The sequence below is a fragment of the Cucurbita moschata genome, unplaced genomic scaffold, assembly GCF_002738365.1.
Source record: "Cucurbita moschata cultivar Rifu unplaced genomic scaffold, Cmos_1.0 Cmo_Scf00011, whole genome shotgun sequence".
NCBI lineage: Eukaryota > Viridiplantae > Streptophyta > Magnoliopsida > Cucurbitales > Cucurbitaceae > Cucurbita > Cucurbita moschata.
Window position 1 is genome coordinate 2,437,917 of NW_019268527.1, and position 23,905 is coordinate 2,461,821.

A 23,905-nucleotide genomic window follows, 5' to 3' on the forward strand; every position below is an offset into this window, starting at 1 on the left:
ATTCTCTCGTATCTTTTACTAATTTATATAATATATAGTAGAATCAAGATAAATAATTTTTATAATTGTAATTAAATTTCTTCAATAAATAAGCCGTCTTAGCTCAGTGGTAGAGCGCGTGGCTTTTAACCACGTGGTCGTGGGTTCGATCCCCACAGACGGCGATTTATGTTATTTTGTTTGTTTTATTCGAATAATCTCATTAAAAGAAAAATTGAACGTATTTCTTAAAGAAAATTAAAAAGAAAAATTAAATGGTTGAAAATAAAATATAATTACCACTAAATTATTAGTTTTTTTATTTTTATTTTTGACACCTTGGCGTTTAGAACATAGAACATGGGATACAATTCAACTACGAATCTAGTTAGTCAAATTCGAGAATAGTAAAATCTTGATTTAACAAAAAAAAAAAAAGGAGCGTGTGACTTTTTATCAATCTAGTTAGTCGAGCTTGAGGATAGTAAAATTTTGCTTTACAAAACAAATCGTCTTTGACTTTTATCAATCAAGTTAGTCAAACTCGAAGACAATAAATTTTTAGTTTACCAAACAAATCGTCTTAGCTATGCAGTAGAGCACGTGAGTTTTATCAATCGAGTTAGTTAATCACGAGGACAGTAAAATCTTTACTTAACAAACAAGTCGTCTTAGCTTAATGGTAGAGAACGTGACTTTTACCGATTGGTTTTTCGGCCCTTAATTTTAAATTAATTAAATTTTAATTAATTGATATTTGGAAGATAATACATTATAATATTAACAATTATTAGTATTGTAGATGGTTTAAATTTAATTTCTAGAGAGAAATTAATTGTATATAATATTACATAATATTTTATTTGAATTTTATATTATTATTATTATTATTATATTTGTAATAAATTTTAAATTTTGATTTATCGGTTTACTCACATTATATTTTTTATTTTTATATTATATTATTATATTATTATATTTTATAAAAAAAAAATTAAAATAATAATAATAAATTTTGATAATTTTACCTTTACAACATTATTATTCTTGTTGTTGTATTTTTTTTTTTTCTTTTACCATCTTTTTTTTAACCCAAATTTTATAATTCTTTCCTTATTTTCTAAAACTTTGAGGCCGCTCCCCGAGAGATTTTTATTGTAATGTGAGAAAATAATTACGAGTGCTCAACTTGTAAATCTACTTGTAACGGTTTGATCTTAAGCCATAAAAAGGATTGAGTTTGCTCTTGAACTCGTAAAAAGAGTCGCAGATGAGCTATGATCCGAGAAAATAGTCAAAAAGCTTTTTATTCAAATTTTCAATAGGCGCTTGAAGAGTGGAGTATGTCGAGTTTGACCGAATCATTATAAAACTATGGTGTTATGTTTTCCAACTCTTTCCTATTTAATTTCAAGATTAATGTATTGATTTATTGCATGTAATAAGTTTTTTCACAATCATCAATCTACTTACTCAAACCCGAGCACAACTCGATTGAAACCGCTATAATTCAATTATCAATTTAGCTAGTTCAACTCGAACATGACTCGATTGAAACAAAAAATACACTGTCGACCCAGTGATACAATTCAACTCACGATCTAGTTAGTCAAACTTGAGAACAGTAAAATCTCAATGTATTGAACAAATCATTTTAGCTCAGTGGTAGAGCGTGTGGCTTTAAACTACATGGTCGTGGGTTCGATCCCCATAGATGGTGATGTTAATGTTCCACATTTTATGTTAAAGGTGATGTTAATGTTCCACATTTTATGTTAAATGTCAAAGATTTGAATATGAAAAAAAGATCAAGAGGCTATAATTTAGAATATATAATACAATTCAATAGTCAAACTCGAGAACACTGGCTTTTAACCACGTGGTCATGGGTTCAATCCCCACAGATGGCGATGTTAATGTTCCATGTTTTATGTTAAATGTCAAAGTTTTGAATATGAACAAAATATACATTATCGATCAAGAGGCTACCCGAGGACAGTAGAACAAAAATATGGAATCTTAGCGTAGCCACGTGGGTTTGATATCCCCCCTTGAAACAACATATTAATCTCGCAATCTAGTTAGTCAAACCCGAGAATAGTAGAATCTTGATTTATAGAACATACCATCTTAGCTCAGTGGTAGAGCGCGTGGCTTTTAACCACGTGGTCGTGGGTTCGATCCCCACAGATGGTGTAAAGTTTCTCATTCTACGTTAAGAACACCCTAACACCCTTAGTATCTGTTGTTGATCCTATAGAAAGCCCTAGTTTTTTTTTATTATTATTATAATATATTATTCGGAATCTTATGTCCACGTGGCGCGATCTAAACGAATCCTAAAAAACCCACCATACATTCGCCCACAGAGGATATTTGGAAACTTATGATCCACGTGGCGCGATCTAAACGAATCCTAAAATATCGCCATAATCGAGACGACGGCGTCGGTGCAATAATAAAAAGTCAAAATAGATAGCTCTGAAGTTTCTCTCAGCTTCGTTCGCTTCTCTTTCCTCTCATTTCGTTTCCACCGATGAGAAAATGAGCTCGAAATGCGACGGCACTACTACTCCTGTCAACGTCATCGGAATTCTTCTCCGATTGGAGTCTTCCCGGAACTGTAACTCCGACCAGAATTCCCGGATTCTTAGGGATTTCGTCACTCGCGAAGTCAATGCTTTCCTCTGGTTCTCTGTCATCGCCATCACTGCGGTCCTGATCAACAAGGTTGTTGCGCTCTTCAGATTGTGGTCCAAGGCGAAGCTACTCCCTGGACCTCCTTGTCCGTCTTTCTACGGCCACTCCGAGGTGATTTCGCGCCGGAATCTCACTGGTGAGTTGTTGATTGGATGTGATTTGTGCGTTTTTGCTTGGTTTGGTTCTGGAGGATGTGAATTTTATTGAGGAGGGTGGAGGAAGTTGAGTTTTAATTGATTTGTTTAGGCTGCTATAATTTTAATAGGATTTTGTAAAATTGAGCCTGATTCCTATTTGAGATGTACTTTGATGCTGATTGGCAATCAAAGACTCATGTGTTCGAATTCAAAGAAATTGGTAGTAAGGATGTGAATTACGTTGTTTATTGTTCGTTTGTTTTTTTTTAAAAAAAAATTTAAGGAATGAAATTCAGTTGATGAGATGAAATTTACAAATACTTTCATAGAACAACAAAAATAGCGCCTCTCAATGAGAGGATATGGTAGATACGGGGAGTAATAACAAAAATCCTTAGTATCTAGTTCGCTTCGAATTAAACCAAAAGGCCTTCTAATTGCTTTCGAACGGAGCCAGCAAAAGAGGGAGAATAAACTACTACAGGTTATCCATTGTTGTAATCGAATTTCTGAAGTAACTACCGAGTTCAGAATTTGCCAAATGTAATGACAATTAAGGGAGTAAGATCTGTCACTTCATTCTTGGACATTAAAGGCAATACCAATTCGGTTGTAGAGGGATGGCTTTCTAGTTTGGATTCATCAAATCATTGATAATTTAGCCCTCTTGACAGAACCCAAAGGATCAGATTCACTTTCAACGGATATTTTCCTTTCCAAACTGCTTCAATCAAAGATTTTGAGTGATTGCCATTCTGCTGGTACAAACTTAGTAAGGGTTGATTTACAAGTGAGTCCACCTGATGAATCCTACGAGGAGTGAAGATTGTAACCTGTTTCTAATTGCTTATATTAGTTATTAAAATTTTGCTTATCTACTTGCCCCTTCATAAATCTGATATACCAAAAGGGTGCGGTATCTACCCATATTTTCCGTAGCAATTACTTAAATCTTCTGTCCTGCAGATCTGTTATATGACTCTCATAAACAATATGGACCAGTCGTCAAGCTATGGTTGGGTCCCATGCAGCTTTTAGTGTCTGTAAAGGAGCCAGCTCTTATCAAAGAAATTCTGCTAAAGGCCGAGGATAAATTGCCTTTGACAGGAAGGGTATTCAGATTTGCATTTGGGCGTTCAAGTCTCTTTGCATCCTCTTTTGAGAAGGTAGGAAATCTTGTATTTTTCCCTCTTCTATTTTATTTAAGTTTCTTGTAAGGCCATAAATGTGATGGTATATAACTGAGATTTTTGTGGGAGCAGAAAAAGGTGGTTGCTATCATTCAATCATTTGATTAGTACAAATCATTTGTAAAGACTGAGTCACTTATTCGTTTAAACTGAGTAAAAATTTTCTGCTTTATTTTACGTTTTTCTCTGTGTTTGAAGTATGAATTACAAACCCATCAACAGGACTCCTGTAGTAATATGGTCTTTGAGTTTTTTTTCTGTATAATGGAGTCCTAGTTTCATATTCTGTCAAGAGGAGCTGCTGTAGGTAGCCATGTGATTGTTCAGGGAGCCTTGAACATATTAAGGTGGAATGAACTTTCTTCATGTTTTCTTTATCAAGTAATGTTCCCATGGCAATGTTACCGACTAGAATTGTCTTGGACTCTTACTGCGTGTTTGAGTATCTTATTCTTCGTCTTGAGTACAGGTGCAAAACAGAAGACAGTTGTTAGCAGAAAAGTTAGATCAAATATCATTTCGGAGAGATAATGTTGTTCCTGCAAAGGCTGTGGATTGTTCTGTGGGGAGAGTACAAGATCTTATGATCGAAGAAAGCATAGACTGTAATAAGGTTTCTCAACATTTAGCTTTTACATTGTTGGGGTGCACACTTTTTGGTGATGCCTTTTTGGGCTGGTCTAAGGCAACCATCTATGAGGAACTTCTGATGATGATTGCAAAAGATGCCAGTTTTTGGGCCTCTTACAGAGTTACTCCTTTCTGGAAACAAGGATTCTGGCGGTACCAGCGCTTGTGTGTGAAGTTGAAATGCTTAACACAAGATATTGTTCAGCAATATAGAAAAAGTTGCAAGCCCTTCTCTCACTGTTATAGTCAAAACCTTCATAATGAAATCAAAAGCACTGGTGTGGAGGTTGCATTTGATATACCATCCTGTCCTGCTGCTGAGATGCGTAATAATGGTTTCTTTTATGGTCTGAATGATCATGCTAATCCTAATGAAGAACCGTATGGAAATATTATGGGTGTGATGTTTCATGGATGCCTGACTACCGCAAGTTTGATTGCTTCCATTTTGGAAAGGCTTTCATCAAATCCTGAAATACAGGAAAAGGTAAATTGTCTTTTGTTTTTGTCTTTCTCTTTTAGTAAAAACCTAGTAACCATTTTTATTAAGGATGAAAGACTACAACGCTGAGCTATATGAAAGGCAACTAGCGAGAGCCACAGAAATTACTAGCAAAGGCTTCAACAGTTAAGAATTAAAACTGAGAAACATTTTGAGAAAAAAAAAAGACTTGAAGGGGGGAAACATTGACGTGAGTCTCAATCCAAATTTCTTCTTATAAAAGTCTTCAACACCCAAATCAACCCTTCTTTTTCTTTCTAACTGAATACTTCAAAGAATAGCAAAAAAACATGCTTGCTAGAGAACCTTCCCTTTATTCTGAATGGAAAGGTGAAAAATAACTTCCTCTATCACGTAATAACTCTGATTTGGAGCTTACCAAATGTCCTAAGGAGAAGCCTAAACATCCACAAAATGACCAAACTTCCCACACACTTGCTTATAAAGAATGTAGCCCTAAGGAGAAGACTTAGGGATAAAAGTCTATGGTGTTCATTGTCTCAAGTGCTACCAAATCAACCGAAGAAGAATATAACCTTCTTCAGTGTTGATCTTTCCACATTCCAACCAAGAAAGGGTTGGTGGAAGAAGTAAGATGAGTGAAAATTATATGAAAACATGTTAGAATATTCAAGAGCAGAAACTGTCTTTCTTGTGATTTGAGGTTACCACAAACCACGAAACTCTTGATGATGGAAAGTACGGAACCAAAATTTCCACTTCCATACCAGATAATGTTATGCTGAAGTGAAATAAATGGAGTCAAACCACCCATGGCAATGGGATGGGGCCTCTAGCTCAAAGGATTAGAGCATGTGGCTACAAACCATGATGTTCGGAGGTTTGAATCCTCAAAGATTATAGCGATGATGGAGCAGAGGCTTAAAAGGATCCTTCCAAAAACAAATAATGGAGCCATCCTCAATTGAAACACTTACAGGATAAATACAATTGAGTAAATTAAGAATACATCAAAATAATTTTGCACAGGTTTCTACAGCTGTCCATACCCATTAGATTAGACTGCTACTTATTAAAATATTTCCCATGTTTACTCACATGGATCATGTGCCATAATACATTGAGTTATGAAGGAAGTATCACAATCATTTGGCTAATAAACCGATATTCTCATAACTAGGGTTGATTCTAGGGATTTTGCTAGATTTTAGTTTACACGGTATCTAGGAATTTTTTTTGGTCTTCTTGTATTATAAAAGGAACATGTATATCTTTGAAAATAAGAATTGTGATTGCAACATGATCTCAGAGCCTTTCTATTCTAGAAAATTTGATTAGAACCAAAACCCTGATTCAACCAGTGAAGCCTTATCGCTGCTAATCATCCATTGCGATCAATTTTCATTCAGAGCCTTCATAGTTGTCGTCGCTGTGACTAATTTTTATCCATATCGTGAAGCAAAAAAAAAAAAAAAAAAAAAACCTGCCTCTGATTCAGATATTCTTCTAATGGGCTGTAATAATTCATCTTCATACAGATTAACTCAGAATTAAACTCAGCACGAAAGGGCTCAGTGAAAGATAACCAGAAAAATGTTGATAACATGCCACTTCTGTTGGCAACAATATATGAATCTGCCCGTCTTCTGCCAGCTGGGCCTCTGTTACAGAGATGTTCACTTAAACAAGGTATCTCACTTCTTTTATAGTTTTATTATAGCTTCCTAGATATTGAGTACGGTTGGAACATCTGCAGCTGCTTTATTTGAAGTAGAAGCACATTGGTCCTTATCTATCTTTTGATTGAACAATTAGGATCAGGTGCCAAGGAATTGATTTTCATCTCGATGCCTTGATAAAAAACCACAACTACCTCAGTCTAAGCTATCTCTATGCGTTTTATCTTTTTATGACTGCAGTATCCTCTCATGACTAGATGCTTAAAATTCTATTACTGTTTTTATACTGCTTGGTATTCCACCATCTTTCAGAACCACAAAACATATGGCGGGTTCTTTCTAACCTTTTCTTCCTAGATGCTATGGTGCCTAATCAACTATCATATTAGGTTTACCTTTGAGATATTGAGTTGCAAATATATGTACAAATTGTTTCATTTTTAGCAATAAATTTCTCTGTAAAACCTACTAAGAAATTTATTAATAATGATATGCTTGGGAAATATAGGGATGGTGGACCTAGTTTATACTTATTTGATATGATTTCAAATCTAGCTGCCGCCTACTTATAATATTCACATTATATGAGTTCTTATTTTATTTTATTTTTTGTTAATATTATGGTTTCAGTTGCTTTTTTGTAAGATTGTCAGGGTTGCATAGCCTTTATCTCCTGCATACATATGCTTGCATCTTAAATCTACTTTTCTTTTTCACATCTTTCTTTTCATCGAAGTAAACTGCCCAACATTAAATGTAGCGAACTACTTTGGAATAATCAAAATTGTTATGGCAGTTGTCTATTTTCTCACCACGACTGTAAATTGTCAAGAACTTAGCACATATGGCTTAACAGATCCAGCACTTGCAATAAAGTATTTATTAAATAGTTAAATGCTTGGAAATTGTGATGGTTAATTATATGATTGTGTTGTGGATGCTTTTCAGCTTCATGATCCATAAAGTTTAAGCTCTTGTACCATACTATTAAATCCTGGGAATGTTTTCGACTTTGTTGGTATATATCTACCAAGTATTGTTGTTTACTCCGGATCTTCATTGCTTTTCACTGCATGTTTGGTCACCACCTCTGTCTTTTCCTGCTACATCCAGAGTTGGTCCTTCATTGCTTTTCACTGCATGTTTAGTCACCACCCGTCTTTTTCTGCTGTATCCAGATTTGGTCCTGAAGACTGGTATAACTATACCAGCCGGAACACTAGTTGTTGTACCTGTGAAATTGGTACAGATGGATAATACAAGTTGGGGAAGCAATGTCAATGAGTTCAATCCATACCGTTTTTTATCGAAGGCTTGTAATGGGACTGATACAACTCAGCGAACATCACTTGCTGGTATATTACTTCATGCTTAAATGCTTATCCTAGCATAATCTACTTAATAATTCAGTGTTCAGTTTTGCTTAGCTTCTTCCTCTGGCCCTCTTCAAAGTGTGAAACTTGTCTTTTCACTTGAAAAAGGTCTTATGATATTTTATGTATTACTATTCCTCCATTACAGATATATTCACTAGCTAAAAAAAAAAAAAAAATTCAACTTTGAGGTGGTACAGATATATTCGCCATCTAAAAAATTTAACTTTGAGGTGGGATTATTGGACGGCAGGGTGGGGTAATTAGTTTCGTGAGAATCGGCTATATTTTGCTTTTTTTTATTTTAATAATAGGACTCATGAGTGACAGGGGACAAACCTTCATTTTTTGGGCCCCTACATGAACTACGATGAGGGTCAGTTATTTCCTATTCTCTCCCTTTTTTCCCACCCTTTCACTCAACAGTAGAGGTTGTAATATGAAGTCTTTTGTCTTCATCTTTTTGTTTATTGTTTTTTTTGGGAACAAAGTTCTAATTTTTTATTTTTTTCTTGAATTTTGGCCAACAAGTTCTCTTGGGATTGGGTACTTTGTCCATCCGGATTCATTATTTTGCTTTATGTTTAACTGTAAAATGTTCTCTCTTAAGAAAGAAGCATACAGAACAGTGCAATTTCGAATTTTGATGAAGTTATCTGGTGCATGCCTGAAGCTGTCTAGACTACGTGTTGATGTGCTATTTCTTTTTGTCACAATTGAATTCTCGTGCTGCAGGTGAAAATGCTGAGGATCAAGGTGAGAGCTCATTTGTTTTGAATGATCCAACTGGCAAAATTGAATTTCTTCCCTTTGGCTTTGGTGCACGTGCCTGCGTCGGTCAGAAATTTATTATACAGGGAGTGGCAACGTTATTTGCCTCTTTGCTTGCAAACTACGAGGTTGGTTGGTTAGTTTTTCTATACGCATACGTCTTTATAGGTTCTATGTGCACCATATTTCCAGAACTAACAAGGTCATCTTGATTGGTGATAATTATAATCAGCTCAATCACTAGTTCTTAGAGATGCATTTCCTTATATTTCTGGATAATGTTGGTGACTTGACCTCATTGATAGTGCTTTTCGTCTCTCTGACTGCTAGCATATAGTGAGTTAAAACATGACATCGAGAAATATTAAATTTGCTCATTAAACATTCTGACTTTCCATGCCTGTAGGCTGCACCAGCATTTGCACCCAGTTATCCAACTTATTCCTGCATGCTGAAAATACATAAATGAACTATATAGTAAACAGTAATGAGGCAATTGTCTTGCTCAACATGGGGTTTGTTTGGAATGCTTTTCAGTTAAAACACTTTTAAAAAAAATACTTTCAACAAAAAATGTTATTGTATCTTAAATTTTTCTAAAGATTTTTAAATAACAAATTTGTTTGGTTCCACTATGATTATATTTTACTGATTCACGGTTAGCCACTTCAAAGTATTATTAATTTTTCTAATGGCACTTATAGAGAAATCGATTTTGTTATAAAAGAAACATTTTATTCACAACTTATTCCAAACACACTAATATACTAATACACATACTATGCACTCTTTGGTTCTTAACAATTAAGCATAAATAGATTGATTTTGTTCCAGTAAGTGTATTCTTCTGCTTGTAGTTGTCTTTTGTTTGGCAAATTCATGAATCCATACTCTCTTCTAGTACGTTTTAGAATTCGTTTGATGATTGAATTCACCTTAATCTAACAATTTAAGCTGTTTTTAGGGTCAGTGGTGATTCAATATTACTTTTTTGGACTTAATCATGCCTTTTCTTCTACATGGTGCACTCTCTACAACAATTTTTTTTAATTGGTCTTTCGCAGATCTTTTCGAATTATGAACCTTTTTCTAATCCACTTGGCGGGTTGGGGATACCTCATCTCCGTTTTTCTAATGAATTTGGTCCGTTTACCTTTTTTTTTTTTGTTGAAAAATAGTGCTTTTTTCTGGAAGGTCAGGAAAAATGGAAGGGGAAACATGAAATTGAATTGTTTTTATTTTACTGTGGCTTTCAATGTATAGTTGATGATGCCTCGACTCTTGACTAATATGATAAAATGCCATTTCTAGCAGTCATTGAGTGATTTCATTGATTATTCTTATATTTTCATTACAAATTGTAGATAAAACTTCAGTCAGAATCTAAGAATGGCTCGAAGCTGTCAACAAGCCCCTCTGCATCTCAGACCCTTCCGAATTCGAAGATAGTCTTCGTAAAGAGGAACATCTGAAGAACAAGTAACACAAAGCTCACACATCCGTAGGAAGGATGGATGTATGTAATTCAGGTCAATTTACTATACTTTATCTGCAAGTAGTTTTTATGGGGAAGTTCTGCATCTTTTTCCCCGGACCCATCGGCTGTCGAATGGGAGGCTGAGACGCATGCTTTTTCCCTCCCTTTGGTCATAATAGCTCGAGTGCTGCTTTTTCGCTATTTTATCACCTGTTTTTGAAGCACTCGAGTTCTATTATTCTACGGGGCCTTATACTTCTCCATCGTTAGAATTCTCAACCGTGTCCAAGTGGTGTCTAGAGTAGTTCATGTTTCTTCTTCTTCTTCCTCTTCTTTTTTTCTCTGTCCATAAAGGGAGAGTTTCTCGTGTAGTGTAATGTGTACTAAACAATACTGGACTTGAAGAAAGAAAAACTTCGTTTATGTTCTTGTTCTTCTGTAACAGTTCCATACATTCTTTGACATCAATGTTGAAGAGGAATGTTACTGCAATATTTTGCTGGGTGGCTTTAGCTAGGTTTCCATTCTTTTAGATTGGAGGCCCTTTTATTAGTTTGAAAGAGTCGGGTCGGGTTTTTTTTACGTCCCCTCGATGAAAGTTTGCCCGCCCAGAGTTTGACCTTCTCCGATCTTAGCAGGTGGTGTAAATGGATCACACCAGGAGGGGAGGGGATTTTAAGAAGGGGTTTGAATTGCATTTTTCTTAAACTCTCTCCTCTTTGCTTTCATGACTGAAAAATAGGTTCTCTTTTTGTGCTGCATTTCAAATTGCAAGTAGATCGTATCGTCCTTCTATAGGACTCGTAAATAGATAGGCGATGCAGCCAATAAATGGCTGGCTGTTTGTGGCGGGGTAAAAAATGACTTAACTATTGGCGGGTCTATTTTGTATGTGTTGTCCAGAAAAGAGGACTCCATGATTATTCGTTTGCTAGAACACTCCGTCAAAATTTTGGTAGATAGAGGGATCCCATAGAAACGTCTTTCAAGTAATGGAGCAGATTGGATAACTTCATGATTATTCGTTCGTCGGAACCCTCTCAAAATTTTGGTAGATTGAGGGATCCCATAAAAACGTCTTTCGAGGAATGGTGCAGATAGGGTAACAAAAATGAATTTTTGTATTTCCCCAAAAATTTGTATTCCCAAAATGGTAGAAGATAAAAAGGGTTGTTGGAAATTCTTCCTTTGCCCACACTTTGTTGTCGGAGTGATTTGAACCTCTAATCTATTGGTCAATGATTTTTATAACGGATTGTTTAAATGGAAATTTATTCTTCTAATTTATTTTGTCTTTTTTTTTTTTTGAGTTCAAAGTTTAAAGTAAATTGTAATATAAACTCAAAAATGGTAATTTTGTTAAAATATTATCTTATTTTATTTTCTATAATTTCAAATGTTTACCTTTAGTCTTTTTATTTATAATAAAATTTTAACTTTTATATTATTAGCTTATACATATATATTTTAAAATTGAAAAGTTTGAAAATATGTCTCTATTTTGTTTTTTATTTGAAAATGTTATTATTATTTAATTAATTTTAATAAAAATACTAACTTCAAATTAAATAGTAGAAATTAATTTTAAATTTTAATAAAATTTAGTGACTACATCAACACATTTTAGACTTTTAAAAGTATAAAATAAAATCCAATGGACCAAAATGAAAATATTATTTTAATTAAAATAAAATATCACTTACAGTTCGCTTCATTGGCACGAATCCAGATTCTGACAATCGTGGCGCCAATTTTCACAAAAATCGAATGAAAAATGAAGCGATAGTGATCTGTTCTTCTCTGTGATCAAGAAAGGATTCTTCGATTCAACGCTGTTATTGTTCTCTTCGATCGTTCTTGCAGGATTCGCATTAGCTCAATTTTGTTCAGAACAAGACGATCCGCTGCTCATGGCGTCCACTCTTGGAGGTGTGCACGATTCTCAAGGAGCTTCCAACTCCGCCGATGTGGATGAACTCGCTCGTTTCGCTGTGGACGAACACAACAAGAAAGAGGTAAAGAGATTCTCTCTATCTGTCAGTCGAAATGAATTTGTTTCGTACTCGGTTGGAGTGGAATTTTATTGTTGCGGTTTTATTTTATTTTATTTTTTCTTTTTGTTCATCTCGCGTTTCGTTGGTTCCTGATCTTGTTACAGTTGTGTTGTGCTATGGATTTCTCTGTATTAGGCAGCGCTTACTTCGCGATGGCGGATTTTGTATTAATGTTGCTTGCATTTTGTTGCGATCGGTTTTATTACTATTTGTCTTTTTGTTCATCTCAGTTAACGTTGGTTCTCGTTGATGTCTGTGTCGTTGGTTCCTGATCTTGTTATAGTTGTGTTGTGCTATGGATTTCTCTGTACTAGGCAGCGTTTACTTCGCGATGGCGGATTTTGTATTAATGTTGCTTGCATTTTGATGCGATCGGTTTCTGTCGGAGTCGGCGATTAGTATCACGATGTGGCAAACCGGAACTACGCGATTCTATCTTTCTTCCGTTTGTTTAATTGAATTGAATCTATTGATTGTGGTGATATTCTTATTTCTTCTAGGTACTGGGTTGCCTATGGGTTGTAGGCTTGCGCAATGGATGTGCGTAATTGATTTCTCTGTAGCTTGGCCATAAAATTTGAATTCAATAAAAGTTTGGAAAGCTGAACAAATTTATGGCTGCAACTAGTTAGGAGCGATATTCAACTTAAGAAAAATCTTGCCATTAGATGATGACTGGTAATGTGGTCTGATGCCGAGCTTTAACTATGTCAGCTAATGGTCCTTCCGTTTTGATTATAATCCGTGGACTGATGGTGACGATGAGATTTTTTTTAATCTTCTGATGAATTCTAGTTACTTAACACATGTAGATGTCTTCGTGAGAAGTACTATGTGTGAGATCCCTCATCGGTTGGAGAGGGGAACAAAACATTTTTTATAAGGGGGTAGAAATCTCTCCTTAGTGGACGCATTTTAAAACCTTGGCTAGGACAATATCTACTAACGGTGGGCTTGGGCTGTTGCAAATGGTATTAGAGCCAGACATCGGGCGGTGTGCTAGCGAGGATACTGAGCATCGAAGCAGGGTAGACATCAGGTGGTGTGCCAGTGAGGATGTTGGGCCCCAAGGAGGGTGGGCACTAGATAGTATGCCAGTGAGGACAGTGGGCCCCTCAAGGGAGGTGGATTGTGAGATCCCACATCGATTGGAGAGGGGAACGAGACATTCCTTATAAGGGTGTAGATACCTCTCTCTAGTAGACGCATTTTAAAACCTTAAGGGGACGCCCGAAGGGAAAGCCCAAAGAGGACAATATCTGCTAGTGGTGGACTTGGGCTGTTACAACTATGTTTCTTCCTTTCTCACGTGGAAATTATGTCAAGTATTTGTATGATGATTTCATTCAAGTATTTAGGTAGACACTTTATTTCGGTTTAATGGATTATTTTTCCAAAACTAACTAAGAAGCATGTTATTGCTGTTGTTTGCTATTGAAAATTCCTGTTGTTCCCATGTCCTCATTTCATGAAATTGTAACGACACCTTATACTACTTTATAATATAACGATCTTCATGTTCCTTTGCAGAATGCACTTCTTGAGCTTGTGAGAGTGGTGAAGGCGCAAGAGCAGGTGGTAGCTGGTACAATGCACCATCTCACTCTTGAGGTTGTTGATGCTGGTAAAAAGAAGCTCTATGAAGCCAAGGTCTGGGTGAAGTCATGGATGAATTTTAAAGAACTTCAAGATTTCAAGCATGCAGGCGATGTCCCTTCAATTACTCATTCTGATCTTGGCGCTAAGAAAGGTGACCGACATTCTTTAACTCGTGCAGTGTTGTTTTAATTATAATTTAAATATAGCTTTGAATATACAACCAACGTCAAACGCAATGTGCCGAAGTTGTGGACTCAGTATTTTTCTTGCATAGGAGGTAGTTTTTGGTTGAAGTCATTCATAACTTCTTCTTGCAGGTTGATAAAATCTGAAGTTGTGATTTTGTATCTTTTCTAATTTACTAAGGGTTGTAATTCTTGCATATGATTTCTTCATGTGAACAAAACCTGCATCAATCACCATTTAGTTTCCTCCCTGTGATTTTGTGGTAATGATAGTAGCTCTATTAGCCAATGTAAGCATAGTTCATCACAACACATGTACCATCGACTAAGAGATCAAAAGTTTGTATCTTCCATCCTACATATTTTGTACTCTGTGGGGGCAAGCTCGGACACATTGAGTACACCCTAACTTCCAATTGAAGGAATAAGGGATCCATGGATAAAGGTGGAATTTTTGCTAATCGTATAGGGGATCTTTTAATGGAGAAGATTTGTCGACCTAAGACGAAGAGAAGGGTCTATCTATTTTATTTAGTTAATAAAAAAACGTAAGTAGCTCTGATACGGAGCATGAGCCATCCATTAGCATTATTACTTTTACATAAGCTTATTAGGATTCTTGTATGTTTGTATAGTATTCATATAAAGCATCAAAGCTGTAATGTATTTGCTGTTCTTTTAACTGTTCCAAAAAAAATCCTTGCACAATCACTGTTATCTTTTCCATATTACTGACCCTGGTTAGAAATCAGGTGATCATCCCCAGGGATGGCGAGAAGTGCCACCACACGATCCTCACGTTCAGGATGCAGCACAGCATGCTGTTCGGACCATCCAGCAGAGATCTAATTCCCTACTTCCCTATGAATTGCTGGAAATCATACATGCAAAGGCAGAGGTAAGTGCATTGTGATTCTTTCATGTATTATATCCTTCTTTTGATTGTGGAATTGAAACTTTATCATCTTGATTTTATATTTTAGACGTGAATGACCGACCATGAAGGTACATTCATCTCTGAAGGCATCAATAGGACCCACTTTTTAATGATTCACTGCGTTTTCACCCATTTGTTTTTAAGCTTTGATGATGATATCATTTTGGTTAGCTTAACTTTTAATGGCTATCACTTCTATCAACCTAAATACTAATGACATATTTTACCTTGAAAAAAAGGTAGGTGGTTTGTTGGTTAGAGTATTAGAAAATATTGATTTCGTCAACTCCTAGACGTTCATTCATATCCATATGTGCACTTTATGAAAAATTTCTGAAGTTGAAGACTCAACATTATAAATCACAAATCGGATTGAATTTGTTTCTATGCTAATGGAGACTTCACGATGCTACGAAAACAGGTGATCGAAGAGGCTGCGAAGTTCGATTTGCTCCTAAAGCTGAAGAGAGGGAATAAAGAAGAGAAGTTCAAAGTGGAAGTTCACAAGAACAATGAAGGTAACTTCCTTCTGAATCAGATGGTGCAAGATCAATCTTAGACAAGCTCCGAATGCGCAATAAAAAGATAAACAATCGCTATCGAAACTTGAACTCGTCTTCTTACTTGAATTTTACACCAATGTCTTGAGAACTTGTGGATCTGTGATTTACTTTTGTTCTGGTTTGGTTAATTCGTGCTTGGATTGTTCAAGTGAACGGGTTACAGGAATTCGGGTTCGTGTATCATGAGTCTGGGATTTGTATGTATTATGTATGATGGGTCCTTCCAGTTTAATATGTATCAACTTTATAAGGAAACTTCAAAAGGCGACTTAATAGGTCCTTCCAGTTTCAAATAGGTTTATGAAGTTTTAGAGAGTTTCGAATCCACTTCTAAGCAAAGGGTCCAAAGGACACGTAGCAGGATTTGGCCCGAACTGTTCGGCAGATTTCCACGTTAATACAGTGAAGGTCAAAGTCGTATTGAACTTTCCAGAGATCTGAGTTATGGTATGCAGATTTAATCTGAAAATTATTTGTTTTAAGGTTGGGGAAACAATTATTAACTTTTTTCTTTTTAAAGCATCTTTTTTTTAAAAGTAACTTAAAAAATTCTATCAATTTTGGAGAAAAAATTTGATTTTGTGAGGATAACAGGAAATCAATCTTATTTTCTTTTAAAATTTATTATGGAGAAGCTCGAAAAGTAGTAGTAAGATTGTTTCGATGTCAATTTCAAATTTTCATAATCGATTCACTCAATAGTTTTTTTTTTAATGTAGTTTTCATATGGAAAAGGTGGAAAAAAAATTGTTTGTTCGATCTTGTTCTTCTATAATAATTAATTGTAATAAAATTGTGTTAACTCAATTGACTAAGGTAGGTATATCTTCATCTCCTTCGGATACATAAGAAAATCTAAATGGTAAGATGAAGGACCAACGAATCGTCTGGTGCAATAAAATCACGAACCAATTTACTTGAGCAATGACAACTAATAATCTCGAGTAATTTAATTCACACGACATCTTCGGATACATAAGAAAGGAGGTCCAGCGAATTGTCTAATGCAATAAAATCACGAACCTGTTTACTTGGGCAACGACGACTGAGTAATTTAATTCACATGATCACATGACATCTTCCGATACATAAGAAAGGAGGTCCAACGAATTGCCTGGTGCAATAAAATCACAAACTTGTTTACTTGGACAATGACAACGAGTAATTTAATTCACATGACATCTTCGGATACATAAGAAAGGAGGTCCAGTGCATTGTCTGGTGCAATAAAAATACGAACCTGTTTACTTGGGCATCGACAACTAATAATCTCGAGTAATTTAATTAGGGTTTCACACGACATGCACCTATCAGCTTCCAAGAAAAAGAGCAAAGTAGAAGGAAAAAGAAAAAAAAAAAGTAGAAGCTACTGTTAATGTTATGGATTACATAATGAACAAGCTATTACATTCAACAGCTACAGACCTAATGTTAGATTGAGAAACCAATATACTTAGAACATTAAGAAGTAAGAAACAAAAAAAAGGAATAAATCAGAGAAAGGATTTCAGATAGAAAGAACTACTAAACTACACATATTCAAACTCCAATTCTCTGATTCTTCTTTAATTTCTTTCTTTGCCTTCTTAAAACTGACCTTCTTCCCTCTGTAGTGTTTTTGCTTGCTTGCTGCTTCAATGGAGGTTACTCCTCTTCATCATAATCTTCCTCTTCCTCGTCTACTCTTGTGCTGAGATGTGCATATTGGAGAGGGTCGATTGCCATTTTGTCGACGTCCGAGAGAGGCCAGGCAGGGAATTCATCATCAGCAGCAGCAGCAGCAGGAGCAGCAGCTTTAGCCTCGGATTCGGTGGTAGTAGGCCCGGTTGGTTCGACAGGCACTTCTGGTATTATGGCTGCTGCTGCTGCTGCTACAGTCTTGTTGGAGTCTTCGTTGGTATTGACGACATCGGCATTAAGATCAAAGTTTTGAATAGCTTGATTGGCTTCTTCACTGACTTCTTTTGATGTTTTGCTTGGCTCGACATGATGCTCCATCTGCACATCTGGATTGGGGCTCTTGTTCCTGTTTTCTATAGATGTGCAAGCGTCGGCTTCGGGATTAGGTGGGATGTTGTCTCTTTCAGCTGTTCGAGCTGGTCGTCCTCGACCCCTTCCTCGTCCTCTTCCTCTTCCTCTACCAGTGCTGCCATGGCTCATGTCATGCTGGAGGAGGAAAGCAAATGATTTATTGGGTACAATGACTTCATTATGCATTTCATGAAAGCTCGGTCTATCGGTCTCTTATTAAAATAGTTCAAATTATAAGTTTAGTCCCTATAGTTTAAAATGTTAGAATTAGTCCCATGGCCAAATGAAAATCCTAAAAACTTTGTCCCTACAGAGGAAGTATTTTATCGAACCATAAAGATTATTTAAGGTTTTATCACGCCATAAGGATAAAATTCGAACTTTTAAAAGAATAGAAACTAAATTCTAACCTTTCTCCGACCAAATTTATAAGTTAACCAATAAAATAATTCTCGGAGATTTTCTCGGTTAAAAAAAATGCAAATTTAACAGATATTTGATTAGTTAGGATGAAAGAATAATTACCATCCTGATCTTCTTCAACTCATCAATATCATTGCCCTCATCACCAAGGGGCTTCCTGATCAGATATTAAGCACGTTAAGTTATCTACTGATCATAACAAATATCTGAGTAAGAAAGTAACTATATTATACCTCCTCTTTCTATCATCAACAGCACCATCAGAATGACCATGACCATAATCGGGAACCCGACTAACAATATCCCTCAGAAAATCGAAGACGCTATAGCTTTGTACACAGTGCTTTCTGTAATAAAAGTTCAAAAATAACTGTAAGACAAACCGATGTCGAAAAACAAAGCAATCAGATTTGGGGAGACAAATGAGGAATGGGGAAGAGGGTATGTATGTGATGATAACAATTACCAGTGAAGTTGTAGGGTCACGAAAGGAATTAACCAGTTAGAAGCAAAAGGTAAAAACTGTAAATTTTCCGAGTTTGAATGTATGGGATTCACAAAACTTCATAAAACAAATCGATTGAAATACGCTCTTACAGGTGGAACGAGTTCATTGTCTTTGCTCCTCTTTGTAGAGTTATCTCATAAGTTCGATCACAGAGGTCTTGCAAGAATAGCTCCAATGCTTTAGCTGGATTAAATGTGAAGAAACATTAGCTATCATAAATGTCTTAAATGGAACACCTTATGATATTGAATACTACTGAACCATCATTAATGTTTGCTTACAAACTAAAACAGGTACTGCCAGTGCTATCTTTCCAACATCCTCATCTGCTTGCATTATCTTTTTTATTCGAGCCTGCAAAATTATGTCGTTCATCAGATAACAATGAACTAAAAATCCAATCAAGATTTAGGATTCGATCGAGATTTTAAAGTTCACTGAAACAATTATCCTTCCACGCAGTTGAACTGATAATTTCCTATATGTTAAAATTCCACCAATAAAAAATGTACAGCAAGTCAAATCATCAAGTAAACGCCAGGCCATAATATGCCAAATTATGTTTAGAAGGGGGCTCCCATGATCCCCAACAACCACCACCCGGAGAAGCAATAGCAAGACAATTGATATCTGGTGTCACCAATCATCTTAAAAACTTAAGGACAAGCATGAAAATCTATATCGAGCAACAGCAAGCATAGGATAATTGCAACTGTCAAGCATATAACATCCAGCTATCTATGATGATGTCGGCACATCAGTCAGGGAACCAACTATTAATTCATTCAATTATTTTAACATCAATTCATAGCGTATTGTGCTACAATGCTTCACACGTTTCCAAGAAATCATTTGAATACCATTTAATGACAGGACCATGGATTGTAATAAAATAGAGATTGTCAAAGAACACCCTTTGGAAATGAATATAATGTCCCGTGCAGATTCTATGCTGAAAATTTTCCTTCTCTTTTTTTTCCTTTCTTTCTTTTTTCCCAAGAACTAAGCTTTCATTGAGCAAAATAAAAGAAAACAAAAAGGCTTCCTAAAAAATCACAAGCCCAAAACATGTATGTCGAGATGCCGATGCAACATTTTCAAGTAAGGAAACCATGAACCCCACATCCAAATTCTAGAAGTTTGAAAATTCTTTACTATCTTTGTAAACAAAAGGAATAAAAATTTGCCAACCAAATCATTTATAAACTATCAAATTATCTATAAACTTTATATTCTAGAGTTTCTATATTAGAAAAGGATAGCTGACATGAGTGAAAGAAAAAGGCCATCTTAGATACTCAAGGCTTCAATACGCATGATCATGTTAGAGGATAAGTTTTAAGGATTTTCACCAAACGGACTGACAGACATCTTCTAGAGACCTAAGAGTCCCAAATAAAAAGTATATAGACACAAACCAACTCTAATTTATACGGGTCAGAATTGTACAAAAAGAGGGAGGCAGAGAATCAACTCCTCAGAGCCTATCAAAGCCAAAAAAAAAAAAAAAAAAAAAAAAAACTACAATTGTTACGGATCATGTATTTTAATTACAGAAGAACTGGATAGAGCGTAGGAGAACCACTGACAACTTCATCATCTTCCGGATTTCTCGTCAATCTCTAACTTTCTCCTAAAAAATTCAGAATTTAAGGAATAAACATCTATTTGGAACCAATGTTCAAAGGTTTGCAGTAGAATTGGTTCTTTTCTTCGTATAGGAAAATAAATCTTCCGTATAGTAGTTGTTTACTTGTTTTTTCAATCAAATTTTATATAAGATTTCAAAGCTAGTGTATAATGAAGAGAATTTTATGCAGGACGTGGAGAAAAACTAATATAAATAAGAATGTTACAATTTACTCAATACCATGAAGAACGTTGAGTGTTATTAACAAAAAACCTAGAAAGGAGGTGATAGAGTTAGGGTCAATCTTTGTGCTTTAGTATCACGAGGACACAATCACGTCCTCCGCCTGTGAGCTTTAGCCAGTTTGATTTCAGTTAGGTTTCTCTAAGCTTTTGGAGTAGCTATGTCACGCTATGTTCGATGAAATTCACTTTCATTCTCCCTTTCGTACGAAATATCAATTGTTGTGGATATGGGGGTCCTTGTAAGGTAAACTAAGAGTTTGTAACTAGATTCGAGTATGATATAGCAAAGAGCTTAAGTTCGCACGTGATTTAAGTTACCATATAATTCCTCTTAGGGGTACGATATGGCAAGTCAGGTTAGAGAGGAACAAAAGGGTTTCTTCAGGTTAGACATATTGAGAGGATTCTAGGTCCATTGTTCACTTCCCTGCCTCCCTTTCAGCTTCTTAATGCAATTTATTTCTAATGCTGCTCTCGCTATCAGAGTTAAGAATTGATGTGCCTTTTTCAATCAGGTTTCTCTTTCTTAACAGCCCCATTATGTTGGCAGGAACAAAGAAAAATATTTTTTTTTATCAAAAAAAAAAAAAAAAAACACTGTATCTTTGCAAGCTTAATCACTATGTATTTTCCCCCCAGCAGGAAGAGGAAGAAAAAAAGCCATAAATTTAAGCTTTAAAAGCTCTAATGCGTCAAAATCAACCAAATATATGATATCAACGATGATTAAATTCATTTCCCAGGCCTATACAGTAATGGATCCGTAATTAATATTTGATACTATGAACTGAGCAGGACAAGTTGCAGACGAACAAAACTACAGAGTTAGCTTAATTAACACAGACAAAGTAATCAAACGCATTTTATACAGTAAAAATTCCCGCCATATAAGGAATACATCAAAACATCGCACGAAAACGACCAGATGATAATAATGATAGGAAAAATTAAGAAAAAAGTTTGAAAAAAAATGCACGAATCATCGGACGAAACTGTACGCCATGTTCTCTTCGCAATAGCAGAAATTAGCAAACAAACAAATTTTCCAATCAATTCGTTAGAAACAGAGCAGTATTATCAATTTGATCGAAAGAAAAAAAAAAAAAAAAAAAAACAGGAACAGAAAATATCGAACTTACAGCAGGAAAGCGGGTATCGAGCTTCTTCCTCATGGCGTCAGATTCGAGACATTCAAATGGATCAAAAAATATATGAAAAAACGAAGAAACAACAGCAGAAAATTGGCAGAACTTCAGCAGAATCCGATTACCATTTCGATCAATGGACAATCAACACAGAAATTCATCGAAGCAATCTCAGATCCAGGAGAAATTAGGGTTTTTATCATAAATGGCTCTACGATGAAGAAATTAGAAATAGAACCCAGAAATTTGAAAATTGTAAAAGTAGCCCACTTTTTGAGCGAAAAGACTATAATACCATAATTTGATGACCTGGCATGGAAAATCCAACCTCTCTGACAAGTGGGATTTTGATCGTTCAGTTCAGATTTTCTGGTGGTTTAATATTTATTTATATGAATAAATAAATTAGATTTTCTAAATTAATTCAATAATATTTTTTTAAAAGTTCAATAATTAAAGAATTTATAAATATTTTGTTTCAATGTATAGATTGTAACGCCATCTGTGGGGATCGAACCCACGACCACGTGGTTAAAAGCCACGCGCTCTACCACTGAGCTAAGATGGCTTGTCTATCAAATCAAAATTTTACTGTTCTCGAGTTTGACTAACTAGATTGATAGTTGAATTGTATCACATATTCTAAACCTTAACCTCTTGATCGAGAGTGTATTTTTTTTTGTTTCAATCGAGTCATGCTTGGGTTTGACTAACTAGTTTGACTAACGTTAACCTCCATTTCTCGTCTAAACCGTGAATCTTCGCTTTGAGGTTAGTCCCGCGAGGCTCCGACCCCACGGATTAAATGGACATCTCTAAAACGAACCTAATTCATAAAATTTTCTATGAACCCTAACCCAACGACCCAACTCAAATCGTTGGGTTGAGTTTATAAAAAAAATTTAGGTCATCCAATTTTTTTTTAACACCCTTAATTATAATTAAATAATATCTTAAATGTAAATTTGAATAAAAAAAAATGTTGATAAAATTAATTTATATAAAATCACATAAATAAATAATATGTTCAAACCAATATCTTTTATTTCACTAAATTGGAATTACAATATAAAAATATTTTATTAATTTTTATATCTTTAGTACTTTAAAATAAAAATTTCACGTTTTAAAAAACTGTTAAATTAAAATAATCTTAAATTTAAAAAAAAAAATATATATATATATTATAACATTTCCAACCTGGACACCTTTAATTTTAATAAATAAAAATAAAAATAACTAAAAAATAATCAAAATTATTTTAAATCTTAGTTATAACATTAAATTTAAAAGCTCAAAATTTCAAAGATTAAAAAAAATAATAATGTTATCCATTTTCTTTTTCTATTTAAAATAAAAAAAAATAGAAACAAAATTTAATTAATAACTTCATCCACAAGGCTGAATTTCAAAATTTTGTGGAATTTAGTGTTATTTTTCCAATTATTTTTATATTATTATTTTAATTAAAATAATATTAATAAAGGTTTCGTATATTACGAAGCTAAAGGTGTGGTGATGGCTATGGTTCCTCAATCGAATATCCGTTACGAGAAAAAATAAAAAATAAAAATAAATAAATAATTCTAAAAAGGAAAACGACGTCGTAGTGATCTAAGTCAATGTCCATGAGCACATGAATTGCACACACGTTCGATCATTCTCTTTGTTCATGATTTTCTCTTAATTCTCTTTAATTAAAATATTAATATTTTATTTTGGTCGAATAATTTTGATATTTTATATTTTTAAATATCGTACCTGTTGAATATTAAACGTTTTCTAACCACATTACCTACGGATATTAAACTACTACCCAAACTCACCATTATCCGATATTGTCAGCTTTAATCCATTACGTATCGCGATTTTAAAATACATTTGTTAGGGAGAGGTTTCCACGCACTTATAAAAAATGTTTCGTTCTCGTCTCTAACCGACGTAAGATCTCACAGTTTTTAAGTGTGAAGACTATCTCCACATACCAACACGAGCTCATTTACCATACTCCGTCTTCATTTACACGCTTTTTAGAAAAAAAAATTCAAAAGATCATCGAATATAGAATTACTCTTAAAAAAAAAAAGGTATAATTTTAATTCTTTTTAACATTTATTAATCATTATATCCTTAAGATTGCTCTCGTTTAAATATGGTCTCGGTTCATTTATGTACCTTTTTGTTAC

General features: G+C 34.8%; 3 protein-coding genes and 3 non-coding genes across 6 annotated transcripts; 4 read left to right on the forward strand and 2 right to left on the reverse strand.

Annotated features, from left to right (window-relative positions):
- The first annotated feature begins 92 nt into the window (after positions 1-92).
- TRNAK-UUU lies at positions 93-164 on the forward strand. Its single transcript has one exon. It is a non-coding gene; the product is annotated as a tRNA-Lys (tRNA).
- A 1,939-nt stretch (positions 165-2,103) lies between these two features.
- On the forward strand, positions 2,104-2,175 carry TRNAK-UUU. Its single transcript has one exon. It is a non-coding gene; the product is annotated as a tRNA-Lys (tRNA).
- Positions 2,176-2,430: 255 nt separating this feature from the next.
- LOC111449685 (cytochrome P450 714C3-like) lies at positions 2,431-10,828 on the forward strand. Its single transcript, XM_023089687.1, has 7 exons — positions 2,431-2,815; positions 3,783-3,982; positions 4,476-5,123; positions 6,638-6,788; positions 7,957-8,133; positions 8,887-9,050; positions 10,287-10,828. Exons 1-7 carry the CDS (start codon positions 2,524-2,526, stop codon positions 10,392-10,394), a joined length of 1,740 nt encoding a protein of 579 aa, XP_022945455.1. The 5' UTR covers positions 2,431-2,523; the 3' UTR covers positions 10,395-10,828.
- A 1,271-nt stretch (positions 10,829-12,099) lies between these two features.
- On the forward strand, positions 12,100-16,030 carry LOC111449454 (cysteine proteinase inhibitor 12-like). Its single transcript, XM_023089349.1, has 4 exons — positions 12,100-12,414; positions 13,984-14,203; positions 14,990-15,135; positions 15,596-16,030. Exons 1-4 carry the CDS (start codon positions 12,310-12,312, stop codon positions 15,731-15,733), a joined length of 609 nt encoding a protein of 202 aa, XP_022945117.1. The 5' UTR covers positions 12,100-12,309; the 3' UTR covers positions 15,734-16,030.
- A 950-nt stretch (positions 16,031-16,980) lies between these two features.
- LOC111449453 (dr1-associated corepressor-like) lies at positions 16,981-21,925 on the reverse strand. Its single transcript, XM_023089348.1, has 6 exons — positions 21,714-21,925; positions 18,981-19,053; positions 18,789-18,882; positions 18,425-18,538; positions 18,294-18,348; positions 16,981-17,903 (listed from the first exon to the last, which is right to left on the reverse strand). Exons 1-6 carry the CDS (start codon positions 21,744-21,746, stop codon positions 17,382-17,384), a joined length of 891 nt encoding a protein of 296 aa, XP_022945116.1. The 5' UTR covers positions 21,747-21,925; the 3' UTR covers positions 16,981-17,381.
- A 290-nt stretch (positions 21,926-22,215) lies between these two features.
- On the reverse strand, positions 22,216-22,287 carry TRNAK-UUU. The gene has a single exon. It is a non-coding gene; the product is annotated as a tRNA-Lys (tRNA).
- Positions 22,288-23,905: the final 1,618 nt, after the last annotated feature.